This window comes from Rhododendron vialii, chromosome 7a (genome assembly GCF_030253575.1).
Source record: "Rhododendron vialii isolate Sample 1 chromosome 7a, ASM3025357v1".
Taxonomy (NCBI): Eukaryota; Viridiplantae; Streptophyta; class Magnoliopsida; order Ericales; family Ericaceae; genus Rhododendron; species Rhododendron vialii.
The window spans coordinates 15,375,104-15,392,929 of NC_080563.1; the positions used below are offsets into that span (position 1 = coordinate 15,375,104).

Consider the following 17,826-nt stretch of genomic DNA (forward strand, 5'->3'; position numbering starts at 1 on the left):
ATGATCCAAATTGTTGATCTCATATTGATAAGCACCCGACATTACCATTGAGGGAGCGCTAAGTCTTTAGTTTAGTTTAGTTTCGTTGTTAATTTAGTCGTTTTTACTTACTTTTGCACGTAGGGTATGCTAGTTCTGTTTTGTAGGAAAATCTTTAAGGCCTAAAGCGTATCAAAGACTTTCAAGGACTCAAAGATGATCATGAATAAAGAGTTAGAGACCCGGAGGTGACCTGATGGCATGCACGAAAAGGGCAAGACAATGATCAAGAGCCAAGTGCTAGAGTTAGCAGCTTCTGTATCAGTAGGGAACAAAGCATGGTATCGGTACCGAGTGGACTAATCGGAACTAGTTAACTGGTTCGATACCGATGGGAATCAAATCGAGGTACCGGTACCAAGTTGATTTGCAACAGCCTTAATCTTTTTCGGTACCAGTACCAAGGAATGTGAGGTATCGGTATCGAAGGCCTTCGGAGAGGATTTTTAGAGCATCTTTGGGAATATTCGATACGTGAATAGGGCTTATATAAATGGTGTGATGTCACCCAAATAAAAAAAGAGTAGATTGTATTATATTTTCTAGATCTAAGATAGATTTTGAATCACTTTTTGAATTGTTCTTAGTGTTCTTCATTTTCCAGCACTGAATATTTAATTTTCTGCCTTAATTAGTTTTGTTTTGCTGTTGTTGTCTTTTTTAAAGTTGTAGCTACGCTTTCGATCTATCATAATCTCTAGTTTATTTCATGCTTTGCTATTTCAATATGTTAGCTAGATTTTTACTTGCTTTTATTTATCTAGATATGAGTGAGTAGTTTTTCAAGATTAGGTAATGGGATGATTAGCACCTCATGGCTTGAGTTAAATTTGTTTTTCTCATCATAAAGTTTGAATCTTTGGTTCGAAAATTGATGTGTAGTTCGGATTTGTTTGTCAAATTGCTAAGGTGTTAACCTCATTGATCATGTGTAGGCAAGAGCGTGCCTACTTGTCACACATGATGCTTGGAGCTCTGTCGCTCGAGATGTTTGCCAAATGAATTCTAGAGCTAGTTTGGTAATTTGTTTGTCAAATTGCTAAGGTGTTAACCTCTTTAATCAGGCAAGAGCGTGCCTACTTGCCACACATGATGCTTGCAGCTCTGTCACTCGAGGTGTTTGCCAAATGAATTCTAGAGCTAGCTTGGTAATCGAACTACGTATCTTTCGAATTGGGGACTTTAGTTGAATATCTCAAACCGAGTAATAGGATGGGACGAGTGATTTGACTCGAGTCATGAGTGTTAGAATCTCCTAGACCTAGCCTGCCTTTTATTCTAGTTAATTCGTGGTTTAATTTAGCTTTTTTATTTCCACCGCATAAAGTAAAACAAAGTTGGTTGTCTAAAGGCCGAAAACCTTGCTTACATCTACCTATCCATCCAAGCCGTATTAATTATTCCATTGGGTACAATCCCGATCTTTCGAATTATTATGCTTCAAATGACGTATTTACCTTACGCTTGAAGTGATCATATTTCGATATATTAATGGACGAAGCACATACATTCTACAAAGAATAACATCTCTTCATCATCCGTGCGAGCCCGAGATGGAATAGTGGAAAGCAGGGATGACTATGAAGTATGGAAAGGAGCCGAAGCAACAAATAATTACATTGTTCTCACATGGGTCCACCTTATAATTGCGTTTTGGCCAATTTACACGCAGGTCAATTAATTTATGGGAACTAATTTCATCTACTTGGTGAGGGTCCAAGGATCCCAACTAAGAGTATTCACAATACTACTAATCAAAAGTAAAAGGTTTTTAAAGTTTACAATGTTGGTGTAAAATATGGCTCATAATGCCATAATCAAATTTAACAACCTCTTTAGATATAATCAAATTTTAAGCTTTGGATAACTAAAACTATCAACCTTTTGACAATAACCAAAGTTAATTGATCTACATATTCTCAATCAAATACACCAATCATTATACAAAAATGTTTTATCTCTCTTCTCTTTTCCTCTCTCTTTCTTTTCGAATAATATTTTTGGAAAAAAAATGTTTTACTCAAATTTTTTTTTTAGAAAATAATTTTTAAAAATAGTTAAATAAGGGCAAAATTTTAAAAAAAATCCTAAAAATTAAGCGAAACTCAAACTAGATCAACCAAAGACCCACCCGTGTGCTAGTAGCACCTAAAACTTGGAGTAAAAAAGAGTAGACCTCAATTGAGCCAACGCGTTGGGGATTATACTAAGCGCTTTTGACCGAAGGAAGGAAAACCTCTGAGTGCATCTGAAACCATCAAGATGAAGTCTTTTCTTCTGTGAACTGGTTCGGCTCCAATCCCCTACTATCCCTCCTTCGTGCCCAGTTCACCTATAATCTCTCTCTGTGCTCCCGACCCTGTTTCAGGTGTTTTCTCCGGCAACAAAAACAGCTCTGCTTCGATATCGAGGATTTCGTTGCATTGCGAAGCTAGTCACCATACGGATTCTACTTCGGCGAGGAGCATGAGGAAGGTGTCATCAGAGCCCGACACGATCCTGTCGGAAACTGCGGGTTCCGGTGGCAACGTGAATCAGAGTGAGGTTGGTGCGTATTACAAGGAGATGTTGAAGTTGGACCCCAGTAATTCTCTTGTTCTCGCAAACTACAGCAGGTTTTTGCACCAGGTACTTTCTCACTTCGAGTTGTGTGGGCTCCTCGCCCGATGCACGCTCGAAGAGTCGCCACCCAGATTTTTAAGATGGATAATCTGAGAAATCGAGAGTTTGTTTGAGAGAAAAAGGCTTTTGATCTAGCGAGAACGTCGAGACTTTTGGTCTGGGAGTCACGTTATGAGCGGAAAATATTTTGTTGAAAAAATACCCCACTTGCCCGGTAAAAACCGGTCTCTACTTAGTATTTTAAATGGGAGATTTAATATCATTTGAGAAACTTAACTTTGATTAAAACATGTACGGGAAAGGGACATGGGGTTTAATATAACATATTGGCATGCTTGTGGTGTGAACTGTACAGTATGAAATGGATGAGCAATGTACAGAAAGTGAAATAACAACATTACAGCAGTCTGCCAATATCATGTAAAACACTGCGCGACGGATCGGATATATCGCACAGTGTAACTAAAACACCATGCGGTATACCTGTCTACGCATTCCAGAATCAGTTTGCCTTTACATGACAAAACAAACCATAGATCCGCAAAATAGTTTGTTATATTTTTCGAATCTCTAAAAAATAATTTACGAGACCATTTTGTTCATCTTATCATGTAAAACAATGTTAAAAACTTTTTGAAATTGTTGAAAGATTTAATAAAGTCAAAAAGATGACTTTTAACATGAAACTTAATTCTGGAATGTACCTGTACATAGGGCTGTAAGTGAGCCGAGCTACTCGCAAGCTGGGCTTGGTTCGGCTCGTTAAGGCTCGGCTCGACTCGGCTCGTTTAGTAAACGAGCCGAGCTCGAGCTCGAGTATTTGGCTCGTTTACTAAACGAGCCGAGTGGAGCTCGGTTCGTTCGACAAAAGCTCGGCTCGTTAAGGGAGGCTCGGCTCGATTAAAGAGGCTCGTTTAGGAAATGGCTAAGCTCAACTCGTTAAGGCTCGAGTCGAGCTCGAGCTTGAGTTTTTGGCTCGTTAAGTAAACGAGCCGAGCTCAAGTTCGCCGAAGCTCGGCTCGGCTCGGCTCGTTTACACTCCTACTTGCACAGAAAAGCAATAAACAGGCTAAACAGAATAACATAAGAAGGAATATGTACAAGAAATAAAATGCTGCACAGTGTAACACACTACGCTGTGCAGAGTTGTAAAATGCCTCACGGTGCAGCGTATCTGGTACAAAAACTATTTTTTTGTGCTTTTTGAATATAAAGCTCGTTTGAGACCCAAACTTGGTATAGAAAGATCGAGAATGGCCTCAATTGGCTCCCTCTCAATGCTAAACCTGGTTTAGCCCAAGGAATTTGTTTATACTTTTTGATCGAAACTTGGACGTACTTAAAGATGGAGGAATGAAAGTTAATTTGGACTTGAAGTGCTTAAATGGGGATTGAAGGATGTGAGGTTGTTTGGATGCTTTGAGGTGGAGGTCCTTCTAAGTCAGTAGTTTATTGAACTTAAGAGGAGAAGAAGAATGAGGGAATTTTTAGAGAGAAAGAGTGAGAGTCTAGAAAATGTCAAAGTAACTTTATTTGAAACTAGAGGGAGGGTGTATTTATAGGCAAGATGGCCAATGATGATCAATACAAAGAGGGGAGGTGGCTTCTAGGCCGGATTATTGCACCTGCAGGCGTGGCCGACAATTTTCTGCAACTGTCAGAACTTTTCCCCGAAACGCCGCGCGACATAAAGAGAAATGCCGTGCTGTATATTGAAATCTTGTGCAGTAGAGTGATTTTTTTGGAATTTTCTGAAATGCCCCATGGCATTTCTGAAATGCCGCGTGACGCTTTGAAACGCCACACGGTATTGTGCCTCAGCACAACACACCAAACTTCGCAGGGGCACCCCAGACACTCTCGAACTCGGATTTGAGCATGGTTCGAAGCGTTGGAAAGCTTGTCAAGTCCTCTTTCTAACCCAATTAGTTTCACTCAAAGACGTTTTATACATTGAAATGTGTGTCCATTTTACCATCAGTGTGTTATGAAAAAAGCTATTTTTGACAAAGCAAACGTGTTTTTCTCTTTGCAATTAGATCGGGGGCCACCCTATATGTTTGGGAAGGGGTTTTCTTGAGGTTTAGAGAAGGAGTGACAAAGGAGCAACAATCCAAGCCTTGAAGGTATATTTTTCCTTATTTCATCAACGGGAAACTTAAAGATTATTCGGAGGCCCAGATTGAGGTGTCTACAGTAGTCCATCTTTAACGGAACTTAGGTACCATTGCTTGGTATAAGTGACGCTAAAGATTTGACATTCCAATCCATCGCTCCAAAGTCTTTAAGTTAAATGCAAGAATGCAATAAAAGTGGTCGCGCTCATGGAGCTGCCTACGTACCCCGTTATAGGGATCAGACCAACGTGGTTCAATCGGGACAATGCAGGTAAAACGAGTCCCGTAGGACAAATTTCAAAAGCAAATAAACTTGAGAAGATTGAGTGCTTGTAGTGTCGAGTGTCATGAAATTTCTTGATACGAGTCTCGGGGGGTTAAAATTGAGACGAGTCCTCAGGGAACTAAAGATTGAGATGAGTCCTCAGGGGACTAAAATTAAGGCGAGTCCTCAGGGGACTTAAATTGAGGTGAGTCCTCAAGGGACCAAAAATCGCGACGAGTCCTGACGGACGAAAAATGCACCTTTTGACCAAGGCATGGTCATTTTAACAGATTTTAATGCTTAGACGGCGAAGAGACTTGATTTTTTGAAAAGCTTTAATTTTCATGAATTTTGAATTGAATTTTGAAAATAGCTTTAACTTGAATTTGAATAGCTTGAATTTTGAAAGAGACTTGAATTTGAGACTTGAATTTTGAATGAGACTTGAATTTGAATAGCTTGAATTTTGAAAGAAACTTGAATTTGAAACTTGAATTTTGAAGGAGACCTGAATTTGAATAGCTTAAATTTTGAAAGAGACTTGAATTTGAGACTTGAATTTTGAAGGAGACTTGAATTTGAATAGCTTGAATTTTGAAAGAGACTTGAATTTTGAAAAGTTTGAATTTTGGAAGAGACTTGAATTTGAATAGCTTGAATTTTGAAAGAGTAGCTTGAACTTGAAGAGCTTGAATTTGACATTTGATTGAGACAATACATGAATGATGATGCAAGTTGATATGTCATGGAATGTTACGTGAGCATGTAAAATCAATGCAAGTATGACAAAAGTGAGTCCTGGAGGACAAAGTGCAGATAGAGTGCGAGTCCCAAAGGACGAAGTGCTAGATAGAGTGTAGTCCCGGAGGATGAACCACAGCTTGAGAGACTAAAGGCTTCTAGGTCGGTTAGGCCATAGCTTGAGAGAAACTACAGGCTTAAAAGACTGTGGATTGATCTTGGAATTGACTCTTGAACAATCATTCGAGATTTGCCTATGACACCAAACGACAAACGATGATAACATTCTAGGGACATGTCTGAGCACTCTATTTGCTTTACTGTCTTTGACCAATGGACCGGTATTCTTCGAATTTGGGTTGGATTCCGTGCCGATTTGAGCTGGGGTTTTCTTTTGGCTAGGGTTTGAGTCTTGGATTTGCTTTTCTCGGTAGACGACATTGAGCCGATGTATTCCAGTGAGTAACGACCCCCAGTCTTGATAGTTTTGACAAGCAGTTAACCAAGCGCAATCCAAGCTATGATTACACCCTAACGAGCTTCTCTCAAGGGTGACTTTCACTAGTTTAGGATTGACAAGATCAAGACGAATGGTTCAACCTTTTAGCAAATGGAATGGATTTTGACAGGACTATGTTGACTCAAAATATATGAAGGAGGGAAAGACCATTTATGAATGAAGCGACTTTCGAATAGTGCTTTTGATTGGGCGGAGAGTTTGACTCTTTGAAGAAAACAGGATTCATGTCCCATAATTTACGACAAACCAGGTTTTTGTGATTTTTCCCTTCGAAATTCTTTTTACTCCATCAATTGATCAAAACACGAGAGTTTTTATCACAAACCAAGTTGCTAATGATGATCCATATCCCCATTTGGATTTTCGTTTTGATTGATGCAAGTTTCGCACAATACCTCGATGTATTGATGCCCTTAACCATAACACCTAAGATTTTTGCTATCAAGTTGTGCTTTCTAATCCGAAAGGACTTTTTGGGTTGTAACGTGAGCCATGGTTTGGGCTTGACAAAGAAAGGATATTAGGCTCAAAATTTTCATTTTCTTCTGGATTTTCAAAGCTAACAGCTATCTTTGAATTGTAGGTGCCTTCTTTTCATTTTCATTTGTTTTCTCATGTCTTCAATGCCTTTCAGTGTGTTTGGTGCTTTCGTCCTGTTGATGTTTGAATCTCAATGTGTTTGGCACTTTCACCCTTTTGATGATTTGAATTTCAAAGTTTCTTCTAGCACTTTTATTTTTTATTTCATCCCAATGCGGGGGATAGTTGGCTAGCTGGGCTTCTTTTTCAAAGAATTCGATTGTGGCTAAAAAAGGCTATCAAATGATATATCTTTGTATGTAAGATGAAAGAAACTAGGGCCTCTCTTCATTTTAGATTGCACAACGTAACAACTGAATCCTAGATGCTCATTGAGAGGCTTTTGCTTACTCTAACTTTTTGCCTAAGTCAGATTTTGAGATTTTGACCTAGCGAGCTTTTCTTCTTTTCTCTTTTTTTTTCCCCAGAGTTAAGGCATTGTTCATTGGAATGGTGTCGGGGATCGGTCCCTTGAAATTGTTCTTCTTGCACGGGGTGAGGGTTCAATCAAAAATCATCTCGTGTTTTGAAGTGATTATAAATGATTCTCAAGTGATGGCGGAAAACAATTACGAGTTGGGCCGAAGATATTCACAAAAACCTGAGTTTGTTATGATGATTGTGACACTTGAAAGACAGCAGCTGAACCAACAGAGGTTGACTCGAAAGACTATGACCGAACCTTGGGACTGACTCGAATGCTCGTGACCGGGCCTCAGGGTGAGGCTGCCTACGTATCCCATAAAGGAATCAGGTCACAACGTAGTTCAAGATTACGAAACTGACTCTCTGTTTTGATTTTTCTTTTTCATGACGACAATTTGAAAACATACAGACACGAAAACGAAAGCATGACAGATTCGAAGTACAGACTGACACAATAAGGATGAAAACTTGACTTGAAACTTTAGAAATTTTCAAACTCGTTGAAAGTCGGACCATTGCATGGCTTTTGACATTTTACTCATCTTCATTGAAGAATGCGGTGTTGATGCAAGGATTGCGCTTGGGCACATGGTTTGGCTTTGGTTCAGGAGGTGGCTTAATGACCTTGTTGTCAATGAGGTCTTGGATAGCATGGCGAAGGCGGATGCAGTCGTTTGTGTTATGACCTGGCATTTGATGGAAGATACAGAAGGTACCTGGGTTATGGGATGCTGAGGGCTTTTGAGGAAGAGGAGCTGAAGGGAGTGGCTTGATGAGACCGGCTTTGAGGAGCTCCCCATAAACCAGAGATTGGGGTGCGGAGGAGCGGGATGAGGTTCTCGATTTGGCGTTGCGGTTAAGTTGAGGGCTCATTGTGGTACCGGGGGTGCCCCTAACGGAATCTTTGTTTGTATTGCAGGCCTCGCTTGCTTCGGCTAGGCCCTTGAACATTTCAGAGAGCTTTGTCTTTGGGGTAAACACCCTTCATTCATGTCTTCCTTAGCATTTTGCTTTAGATTTGGATCCGAGACTATGAGGGTGAGGAGACTATCCATCTTTTGTGTTGAAGCCCCTATTTGGATCATTTGTGTGTCCATTTTCTGGCTCATTTCCTCTAAAGCCTTCCTTAACTCTTTAAGCTCTTTTGCTCCATCATTGGTTCAAAGTCCAATACTGAAATACTGAATTCATCGGGAATGGGTACAATTGGTTTGGGTAGGTGAGCAGGGATGATATAGTGAATGGGGTTAAATGTAGTGGAGTTGGTGTTGATGTAGTTAATGTGGTGGTTTGACAAAGTGCTTGATTCTTTTGGTGGTAGAAGGATGGTTTCGCTATTGATAAGATCTTGAATTTTGTGACGGAAACGGTGACACTTATTGGTAACATGGCCGGGCATTTGGTGAAAGGCGCATAAGACATTTGGGTCGTGGTAGGTCAGAAGCTTTTGGGGCAGAGGAGTTGGAAGGAGTGGCTTGATGAGATCGGCTTTGAGGAGCTGTTCATAGAGTGTGGATAGGGGTGTGCTGAATTAGGTGAAGGTGTAAGTTGGTTTATCAGCTATCTAGTTTATTTCGAGGGGTTTGGCATTTGGGGAGTTCCCAACGTGGAAGGTATTGCTGTTTCCAAAAAGGGATTCGCCATTGTCGGGATGGAGTCCATTGCCTTTTAAAGTGGGTTCTTTCTTCTCAAGGGTACCGTCCCTAAGGGCTTCTTCAACAGCCAATCCAGAATTGTAGAAGGTCTCAAAATCAGGAGACGATTGTGACAAAACCATGTAGAAGGCGAAGGCGCTGGGCAGGTTTTTAGTGATGATACGCATCTGCTCTTTTAGGTCTGGTTTATCGTGCATTTGGGCAGCTTTGGCTCTCCACCTTTTTACATAGTCAGCAAAACTCTCATTTTCGCCCATTTTGGTGTTTTCAAGTTCTCGGGTGGTCATTTTCAGCTCAACGTTGAAATCGTATTAGGACACAAAAGCCATTCCAATGTCCTCCTACGTCTTTTCCTTCGAAGGTGCCAAAGAAAGGAAACATTGTAGAGCCGGGCCAGTAAGTGACTCGTGGAACAGTTGAGCCATGGCATCTTTTTGGACCCCTTGCATGGAAAAGGACCCAACATACCCTAACAAGTGGGCTTTTGGATCAGTAGTCCCATCGAATTAGGCAAAGTCCATCCCTTTGAACTTCTCAGGCAGTTTTACATTGGGAAATAAACTTAAACGATCCATGTCTATTTCACTCCTCCCCATCCTTTCTGTCTTGAGGATAGATTCCTCGAGTTTGCTGATTTTGGCAATCAATTCCACCACTTGGGGGTCAGCGATGGGCGCATCCCCGGCGAGCAATGATTCGGGACTCGGAGTAGGTTTCGTTGGTAGGCGGTCACTAATTTCTTGCATTGATTCAAACATCATGGTCATGTTCTTTTGGACATCGGCGACGACTGACTTGAGCTGACCATATATGTTCATAATTGACTGCCTGAGTTGATCTTCTAGGTTAACCATAGCCTGCCTGATTTCCCTTATTTCATTCATTTGACCCATCATTTCAGATATCACCCCCGATGACTGAGCTTCTCTTTGGGAACCCACCTTAGAGCCGGGCGGTTTTGACAGTAAAGCAAAAAGGCAGCTTAAATCTTGCTCGAGAATCATGTCCATGCAATGTCGTTGGCATCGTCTACATCCTAAGACCTACCTCAGCTCCAAATCTCACTTAAGATATGACTGTACCAAGGGTTTCAGCAGCCACGGGTAAGTCGTGTTAGATAGGTTAAATTCCGAATGCTTCGGAATCAGAGCCATTCTCCTTATCTTGACCATCCGAGACAAAGCAATGAGGTTGCCGAAACCTAGATAGAGGCACATCCTAAGGCTAGATCTAGACTAGAGGAGCCGCTCGGGCACGGCAAACACCGGATGTATCTCAAACTCCATAGATTTAAGGTCTCCTAGACCGACCGAGGGAAGGGGAAGAGTCCTAAAGGAATCCTATCCTTTAGTCTGCAGAATGAAATGATGTATGAATGATATGCATGCACAGAAAAGAAATGCACATAAACATGATATATCACATAAGTCCTAGCCATGGGTTCCTGTCCTAGTTGGGAAGGTTCTATGGCTATGTACAAGTGCAGAAGGCCGGTTTTGGTCTCAGAAGGGTTCTCCGAACTAGAGCCAAGATGTACTCCCCATGTCAAGTATATTGCAAGATAATGGTCGAACAGTACGATGGCTCATCATCGTCGAGGGTTGCAAGGCATTCCGGAAGAGCTTGTCACCGGTAAACCGGGCAAGATTGCCGAAACACATTGGCGAGGCTTGTGCTGTGCAGAGTGTAAACGAAAACAAAGTTAAATTTTTTGCAAATGATTTTAAATCCCCAAAAGAAAATGCCTTTCAAGTTTGGCTCACTCCACTAATCAATACTTTGAAGAAAATTACACAAGTGAACAATAGTAAAAGTTTCAGTTCGGATTGGTCAGATGTGAAATCCTGTTTCGTTACCATTTCGTTCTTTAGCAGCGTAGAGCGTACTATTTTAACAGACTTTTGAAAGATTGTTCATTTATGTATTAATTTCTAAAGTTTTGATTAACGCAATATCGTCCCTAGCAGAGTCGTCACTGTGGACTCCCCGCCCGGCGCGCGCTCGAAGAGTCGCCTCCTGGATTTTTAAGATGGATTATCCGAGAAACCGAGAGTTTGTTTGAGAGAAAAAGGCTTTTGATCTAGCGAAAATGTCGAGACTTTGGGTCTGAGAGCCACGTTAAGAGCGGGGAAGATTTTGTTGAAAGAGCACTCCACTCGTCCGGTAAAAACCGGTCTCTACTTAGTATTTTAAATGGGGGATTTAATATCATTTGAAAAACTTAACTTTGATTAAAACATGTATGGGAAAGGGACATGGGGTTTAATATAACACATTGGCGTGCTTGTGGTGCGAACTGTATAGTATGAAATGGATGAGCAATGTACAAAAAGTGAAAAAACAATATTACAGCAATCTGCCAATATCATGTGAAACACCACACGACGGACTAGATACATCGCAAGGTGTAACTAAAACACCTTGCGGTGTACCTGTCTACGCATTCCAAAATCAGTTTATTTTTACATGACAAAACAAATCATAGGTCCACAAAATAGTTTGTTATATTTTTCAAATCTCTGAAAAATGATTTACGAGACCATTTTGTTCATCTTATCATGTAAAACAATGTTAAATTTTTTTTGAAATGTTGAAATATTTAATAAAGTCAAAAAGATGACTTTCAACATGAAACTTGATTCTGGAATGTACCCGCACAGAAAAGCAGTAAACAGGCTAAACAGAATACATAAGAAGGAATATGTACAAGAAATAAAATACCGCACGGTGTAACACATTACGCCGTGCAGAGTTGTAAAACGCCGCACGGTGCAGCGTATCCGATACAGAAACTATTTTTTTGTGCTTTTTGAATATAAAACTCGTTTGAGACCCAAACTCAGTATAGAAAGACCGAGAAGGGCCTCGATCGGCTTCCTCTCAAAGCTAAACGTGGTTTAGCCCAAGGAATTTGTTTATACCTTTTGATCGAAGTTTGGATGCGCTTGAAGATGGTGGAATGAAAATTGATTTGGATTTGAAATGCTTGAATGGAGATTGAAGGATGTGAGGTTATTTGGATGCTTTGAGGTGGAGGTCCTTCTAAGTCAGTAGTTTACTGAACTTAAGAGGAGAAGAAGAATGAGGGTATTTTTAGAGAGAGAGAATGGGAGTCTATAAAATGACAGAGTAACTTTATTTGGAGTTAAAGAGGTGCTTCTCAACTAGGGGGGGGGGGGGGGGGGGGGGGTGGTTGGCGTATTTATAGGCAAGAGGGCCAAGGATGATCAATACAAAGAGGGGAGGTGGGTTCTAGGCCGGATTATTGCACCTGCAGGTGTGGCCGACAACTTTCTGCAACTGTCAGAACTTTTTCCCGAAACACCGCGTGACATAAAGAGAAATGCCGTGCTGTATATTGAAATCTCATGCGGTGGAGTGATTTTTTTGGAATTTTCTGAAATGTTGCGTGGCGTTTCTGAAATGCTGCGCGACGCTTTGAAACGCCGCGCGGTATTGTGCGTCAGCACACCAAACTTCGCAGCGGCGCCCCAAACACTTTAGAACTCGGACTTGAGCACGGTTTGAAGCGTTGAAAAGTTTGTCAAGTCCTCTTTCTAACTCAATTGGTTTCACTCAAAGACGTTTTATACATTGAAATGTGTACCCATTTTACCATCAGTGTGTCATGGAAAAAGTTGTTTTTGACAAAGCAAACGTGTTTTTCTCTTTACAGTTGGATCGGGGGCCACCGTATATGTTTGGGAAGGGGTTTTCTTGAGGTTTAGAGAATAAGTGACAAAGGAGCAACAATCCAAGTCTTGAAGGTATATTTTTTCTTATTTCATCATCGGGGAACTTAAAAATTATTCGGAAGCTCAAATTGGGATGTTTACAAGTTGCTCTCTAGCCTCTCCAATAATACAGTCAAAACTGTTTCATTCTGTAAAGTTTTAACACAAATTACTCAGAATAGGATTCAACGGACATAGTTTTATTATTATTATTATTATTACAAGCCGTAGAAAAATAAGAATATGCTCTGCTATCAACTACTTTAAGGTCTATTTTTTTTTAAAAGCAAAGAAAATTTTATTAATCAACAGGAAAATTAGAAAAAGAAAAATTACAGTGATTAAAAGGATAGGAAGATATGGCATCATAACAAACAAAACGTATCCCAAACAACACTTAATCCACCCGCTAATCCTATGCCGCTAACTACCCTAAGAGCCAACCACAATTGAAAAACCTGCAAACACTACTTGAAAATGACAACCAATCAATTCCAATCACCTCTCCACCCCACCCTGCCGCCCACCATGCTTCGTTTGCTCCGATATATGGAATAACGCCCCAAGCGTAGGGCTTAATACATCAGTTGAAGCATGATAATCAGGAAATCCGGAATTGTACCCAATGGAATAATTAATACGGCTTTGCTGGATTTGTAAATACAAGCAAGAACTTTCGGCTTTTAGACAACCAACTTGGTTTTACGTGTGTAGTGGAAATGAAAAAGGGCTAAATTGAAAAGCAAATAAACTAATATAAAAGGCAAGTTAGGTCTAGGAATTACTAACACTCACGACTCAAATTAAACTGCATTTCTCACCCGATTACACGGTTTAGGATACACAATTAAGGTTCCCAAATCAAAAAATAGAATGGTTTGATTACATAGCTAGCTCTAGAATTTTTTTAGCAAATGCCTCGTGCGTCAGAGCTCAAAGTATCATGTGTGGTAGGTAGGCGATGCTCCTACCTACACATGATCAAGGAGATTAACACCTTAGCGATTTGACAAATAAACCCGAACCCCACATCGATGATCAAACCAAAGGTTTAAATTTTATGGTGAAAAACGCAATTCTACTTGAGCCATGAGGTGCTAATCACCCCATGACCTAACATTGGTAAACTACTCACACATATCTATTGAGATAGGAGCAAGCGAAAATCTACTTAACATAATTGAATTAACAACACTAGAAGAAAATTGGATTAAACGGTAGATCGAAAGATTTACTACAACTTTAAAGAAGATGACAATATCAAAAACTAATTAATGAAGACAGAAATTAAAAATTCAAAACTGGAAATTGATGAACATTCAAAAACAAAAACCAATCTAGATCTAGATCTACAATGATGTAAGCAAAAAAAAATCTACTTTTCCAGGTATGCCCCAATATTCTTCAGGAGATGCCTTGAAATCACCCTCCTAACAGCCTCGGCATCGATGGAATGTATTTTCTTCCATCGATGCCGAGCAGCTTAGGCCAGACTTTACTAATTGATTCGGCATCGATGGAATGTGGTTTCTCCTATCGATGCCGAGCAGCTTAGGCTCCAGTCGCTGAGCTTTGCCTCGCTTTGGTCTTCTTTGCCTTGCCTTGGCGTCGGGTCACCTTCGGCACTCGACATGCCTTGGTTATGCTTTATGCTTTAAAGCCTCACTGTTAGGTGATTTTCCTACAAAACAGGGTTAACAAACTCTACGAGCAAAAGCAATTTAAAGATAACAAAATGAGCAATGAATTTAGACTAAACTAAAGACCTAGCGCACCCTATATTGCAATACCGGGTGCTTATCACACCACCAACGCCAAATGACGCCACCGACAGAACTTTGCACCAACAAAACCAGCAGAGAGAAACCTCCATACGGTTTTGGTCGAATCATGAATCTAGACAGGATCCGGGGGTGCTGTAGTGCACCCCCGTTTAGTGCACATGTAGGGCAGCACACAACCGTTGAACTTATCAATCAACGGTCCAAATTAAAAATAATCTATTACTGGTAAAAGATATTTATTACCGGTCAAAGATTAAAAACACATCGCAACCGTTGATTGACGAGCTCTACGGTTCGTGTTTCGCACTACACGTGCATTATACCGGGATGCACTGCACCTCCTGTTCTATCTAGACAACGGCAACAAAGAACCAATCGAGACGTTGAAAGGATACTCAACTCCACCTTGCACTACGCATAACTTGGCCCGGACGACTGAGTTATAAAAAAAGAAAAATAATAAGGAATACACTTCTCCTAATTCTATTCAATTTTCCAACACACAGGCGACGGCGAGACAAGCCGTTTTTCTTTCTCTGAGTTCTAGTTAATCTTAATCACTTGAGGATGTAAGTTGTTCATTCTTAGTGATGCAGGGTTGATTCGATCATTCGAGTAAGATTGATGATTTTTATTTATATTAGTACTTATATGCTAACCAATTTTGGCGGTTGAAGGTGGAGGGAGACATGGTGAAAGCAGAGGAGTATTATGGAAAAGCAATACTGGAGAGTCCTGAGGATGGAGAGGTGTTGTCACTCTATGGAACTCTAATATGGGAGACTCACCGAGACCAATACAGAGCCCACTCCTATTTCGATCAAGCCCTTCATGCCTCTCTCCACGATTGGTAATTCATTTCAAACCCAAGGCTCACCATATTTTATGTCTAGGTAGGAAGACAAAACCCATCTCTTGAAAAGAAAGAAAGAAAGAAGAAGAGTAGGAATTAAGATCATCCCAAAGAGCTCTTTTTTTTTTTTTCTTTTTTTTCTTTTTGGGTAATTAAGATAATCCCAAAGAGTTGGTCGAATGAGAGCATAACATCAAGTTAGGGATTTACAACCCGAGCTAGCGAGTTCGAGTCCCAATGTCAGCAAAAAGACTCTTGAGCATTTAGAGGTTTGCCTAGTCATTGAAGTCAAAGCCTTGAGATAGTCGAGGTGTGTATTAGCTAATAGCTGTCCCAGGTCATTAATATAGGGTAGAAGATGCACGGGAACGAGTTTTTTTTTTTAAATTTTGAGGTCCCAAATAACACGCAACTAAATATTTGTACCTAACATGTAAAATATAGTAATATCGATTCCTACAAATGGCCGACGTCAATTTAAGAATAAATTGAAGATCGAATTGTAGGTCAAAAGCTAACATGTAACAAAAACTCTGTAGTTGTGTACTTCCAGAAAAGGCTTTGCTTAAATTTTGGTATTTTGTAAAACTCTCGGGCAACAAATCAGGCCAGGATCCCTTGGGTCCATCACTACGTGCCAGTGCATTTTTTCTCTATCTATATACATATGGATAGCTAAAGTGTTTTTTTTTTGTTAACCGGATGTCTGGACCAGCTTACGTGCACCTGAATTATTTCCGGGGCTCTGAAGTTAACGACCGAAAAAATCCTTTAGTGGTCCCAATATTTGAAATATTTGCCTTTGTGGGATTTGCACATACGACCTGATGGAGGAAAAACACTCATTGCTTTTCCATTCTCCCTTGGCCAAAACCCCTTGGGCATGCTTGGGTTGAATTTGATGATTATTGTGCCTTGTTTAACTGGTTGCCAGTACGGTGTTGGGATCTTATGCCCACTTCATGTGGGAGGCAGAGGAGGAAGATGGTGGCGACAGCAAAATCGAGAGAGAAAACTAATCTGGTGAGGGTGGCAGCAGTGGCCGTGGTTGAGGCATTCTAAAGAGAGAGGAGATATTGTCAATAGTTTGCGGTCTCTTGATCGCGTGCGCAGTGATCCTTTTGAGTCCTGAACCTGAAGAAAGCATATCAAATGAGATTATCAATGGAAGTAAGCTCTAGTTAGCTGTTATTAATGTCGCTCCTAACATGATTATGTGTAAATTGTTACTGGATTAATGTAACTTGGATCGATCGTCCTGGAAACTGCAGGGGAGGACTCGGGTTTCTCTTGTGATCGGCCCAATTAAAGCTAGTTTGAGATTTACTCGAATAATTGAATTCAATCACGGGATACAAGAGAAGTGAACATTTCAGTGGAATCTTATTTTACCTAAATCATCATCTCATTACCAAAAAGCATACAGCAAATTAAGAGAAATTCTAAAGAAACAGAAGGATATACCAGCACAAAGAGGCAAACTAATCATGCACTTGAAACAACCGTTTTCACCACCTAACAAGGGGTGCCAGGACAGTGGAGATTTCCGAATTGGTTTGAGCAGTTTTTTTTTTTCTTGGCGAAAGTTTTTGTTCCACTGCTGCTTATTGTCTTGGACATGGACACCATTTTACCCTTGCTGTCTCCAGACTTGCCCGCCGACTTGCTTTCTTAGCCAAGCAGGGGGAGATTTGCCTTGCGTTGCCGGGATTTGTGCATACATGATTTAATGCTTGTTTAGATCATGTATGTAAATAAAATTTGGAATTTTAACTTCTAAACAACAGTTTGTAAATAGTACTTACCAACAAATTTTGATATTATGAGAATTTTAGGGAAGTTGAAAAACAGCCTGAAATTTGATTTTGGAGCAGCTGTATTCCAAGTGCTTTGAGGACAAGTCGTTATATTCTAACCAACTTAAAAGCATATTTTCAACTTTTCACAGCAATCAGTCACTCTTACTTTGGCTACAACTTCATTAAAATCTCATAGCTAGCTAATTAAAGCAAACGCAATGACTATCAGTCTTCCCTCCAATCTGCATTACGACATAATTAAGACAATCTTTGAAAATATGTGAAGCTGTGAAATTATTAAGCTACTAGATTAGTCCATTTCAATGCTTCCAGAACTGCTAATGTAATTCTATTCGAGGAGGCTAGAGCTGTGGCAAGCTAGAGATTGCCACATTATCGACCAATGAACCATCCGGAGGTTTACAATCTGCTGAGGTGTCCATGTAGCGGGATAAGGTTGGACAATGAAGGGGTGAGTTTTCCCGCGAGCTCAGGTAGTTTGAGGACTTGTGGCAAAACGGGCTGTCCACAAAGCAGATTTTCTGAACCAAAGAGCATTATCTCTAGCCATGGAGTGAACCGCACTGGCATTGAAACATATATTCCATGGGAAGGGGATGACATCCCAGACTCTAATCCTTGAATCACAATGGAAGAAAATTGGTGGTCGATTGTCTAATCTTTTCTATCAC

The 17,826-nt window shown here is 40.4% G+C and overlaps 1 protein-coding gene across 1 annotated transcript; it reads left to right on the top strand.

The window, feature by feature from the left end:
- Positions 1–2,215: 2,215 nt before the first annotated feature.
- Positions 2,216–16,704, top strand: LOC131333723 (uncharacterized). Its single transcript, XM_058368427.1, has 3 exons — positions 2,216–2,667; positions 15,160–15,332; positions 16,270–16,704. Exons 1-3 carry the CDS (start codon positions 2,506–2,508, stop codon positions 16,352–16,354), a joined length of 420 nt encoding a protein of 139 aa, XP_058224410.1. The 5' UTR covers positions 2,216–2,505; the 3' UTR covers positions 16,355–16,704.
- Positions 16,705–17,826: the final 1,122 nt, after the last annotated feature.

What these genes read in the sequence shown, in the direction of transcription:
- LOC131333723 (XM_058368427.1), top strand. Translation starts at nt 2,506, where the DNA reads ATGAGGAAGGTGTCATCAGAGCCCGACACGATCCTGTCGGAAACTGCG. An exon ending in ACAGCAGGTTTTTGCACCAG is followed by an intron (nt 2,668 to 15,159) that starts GTACTTTCTCAC and finishes TGGCGGTTGAAG; the next exon opens with GTGGAGGGAGACATGGTGAA. An exon ending in CATGCCTCTCTCCACGATTG is followed by an intron (nt 15,333 to 16,269) that starts GTAATTCATTTC and finishes ACTGGTTGCCAG; the next exon opens with TACGGTGTTGGGATCTTATG.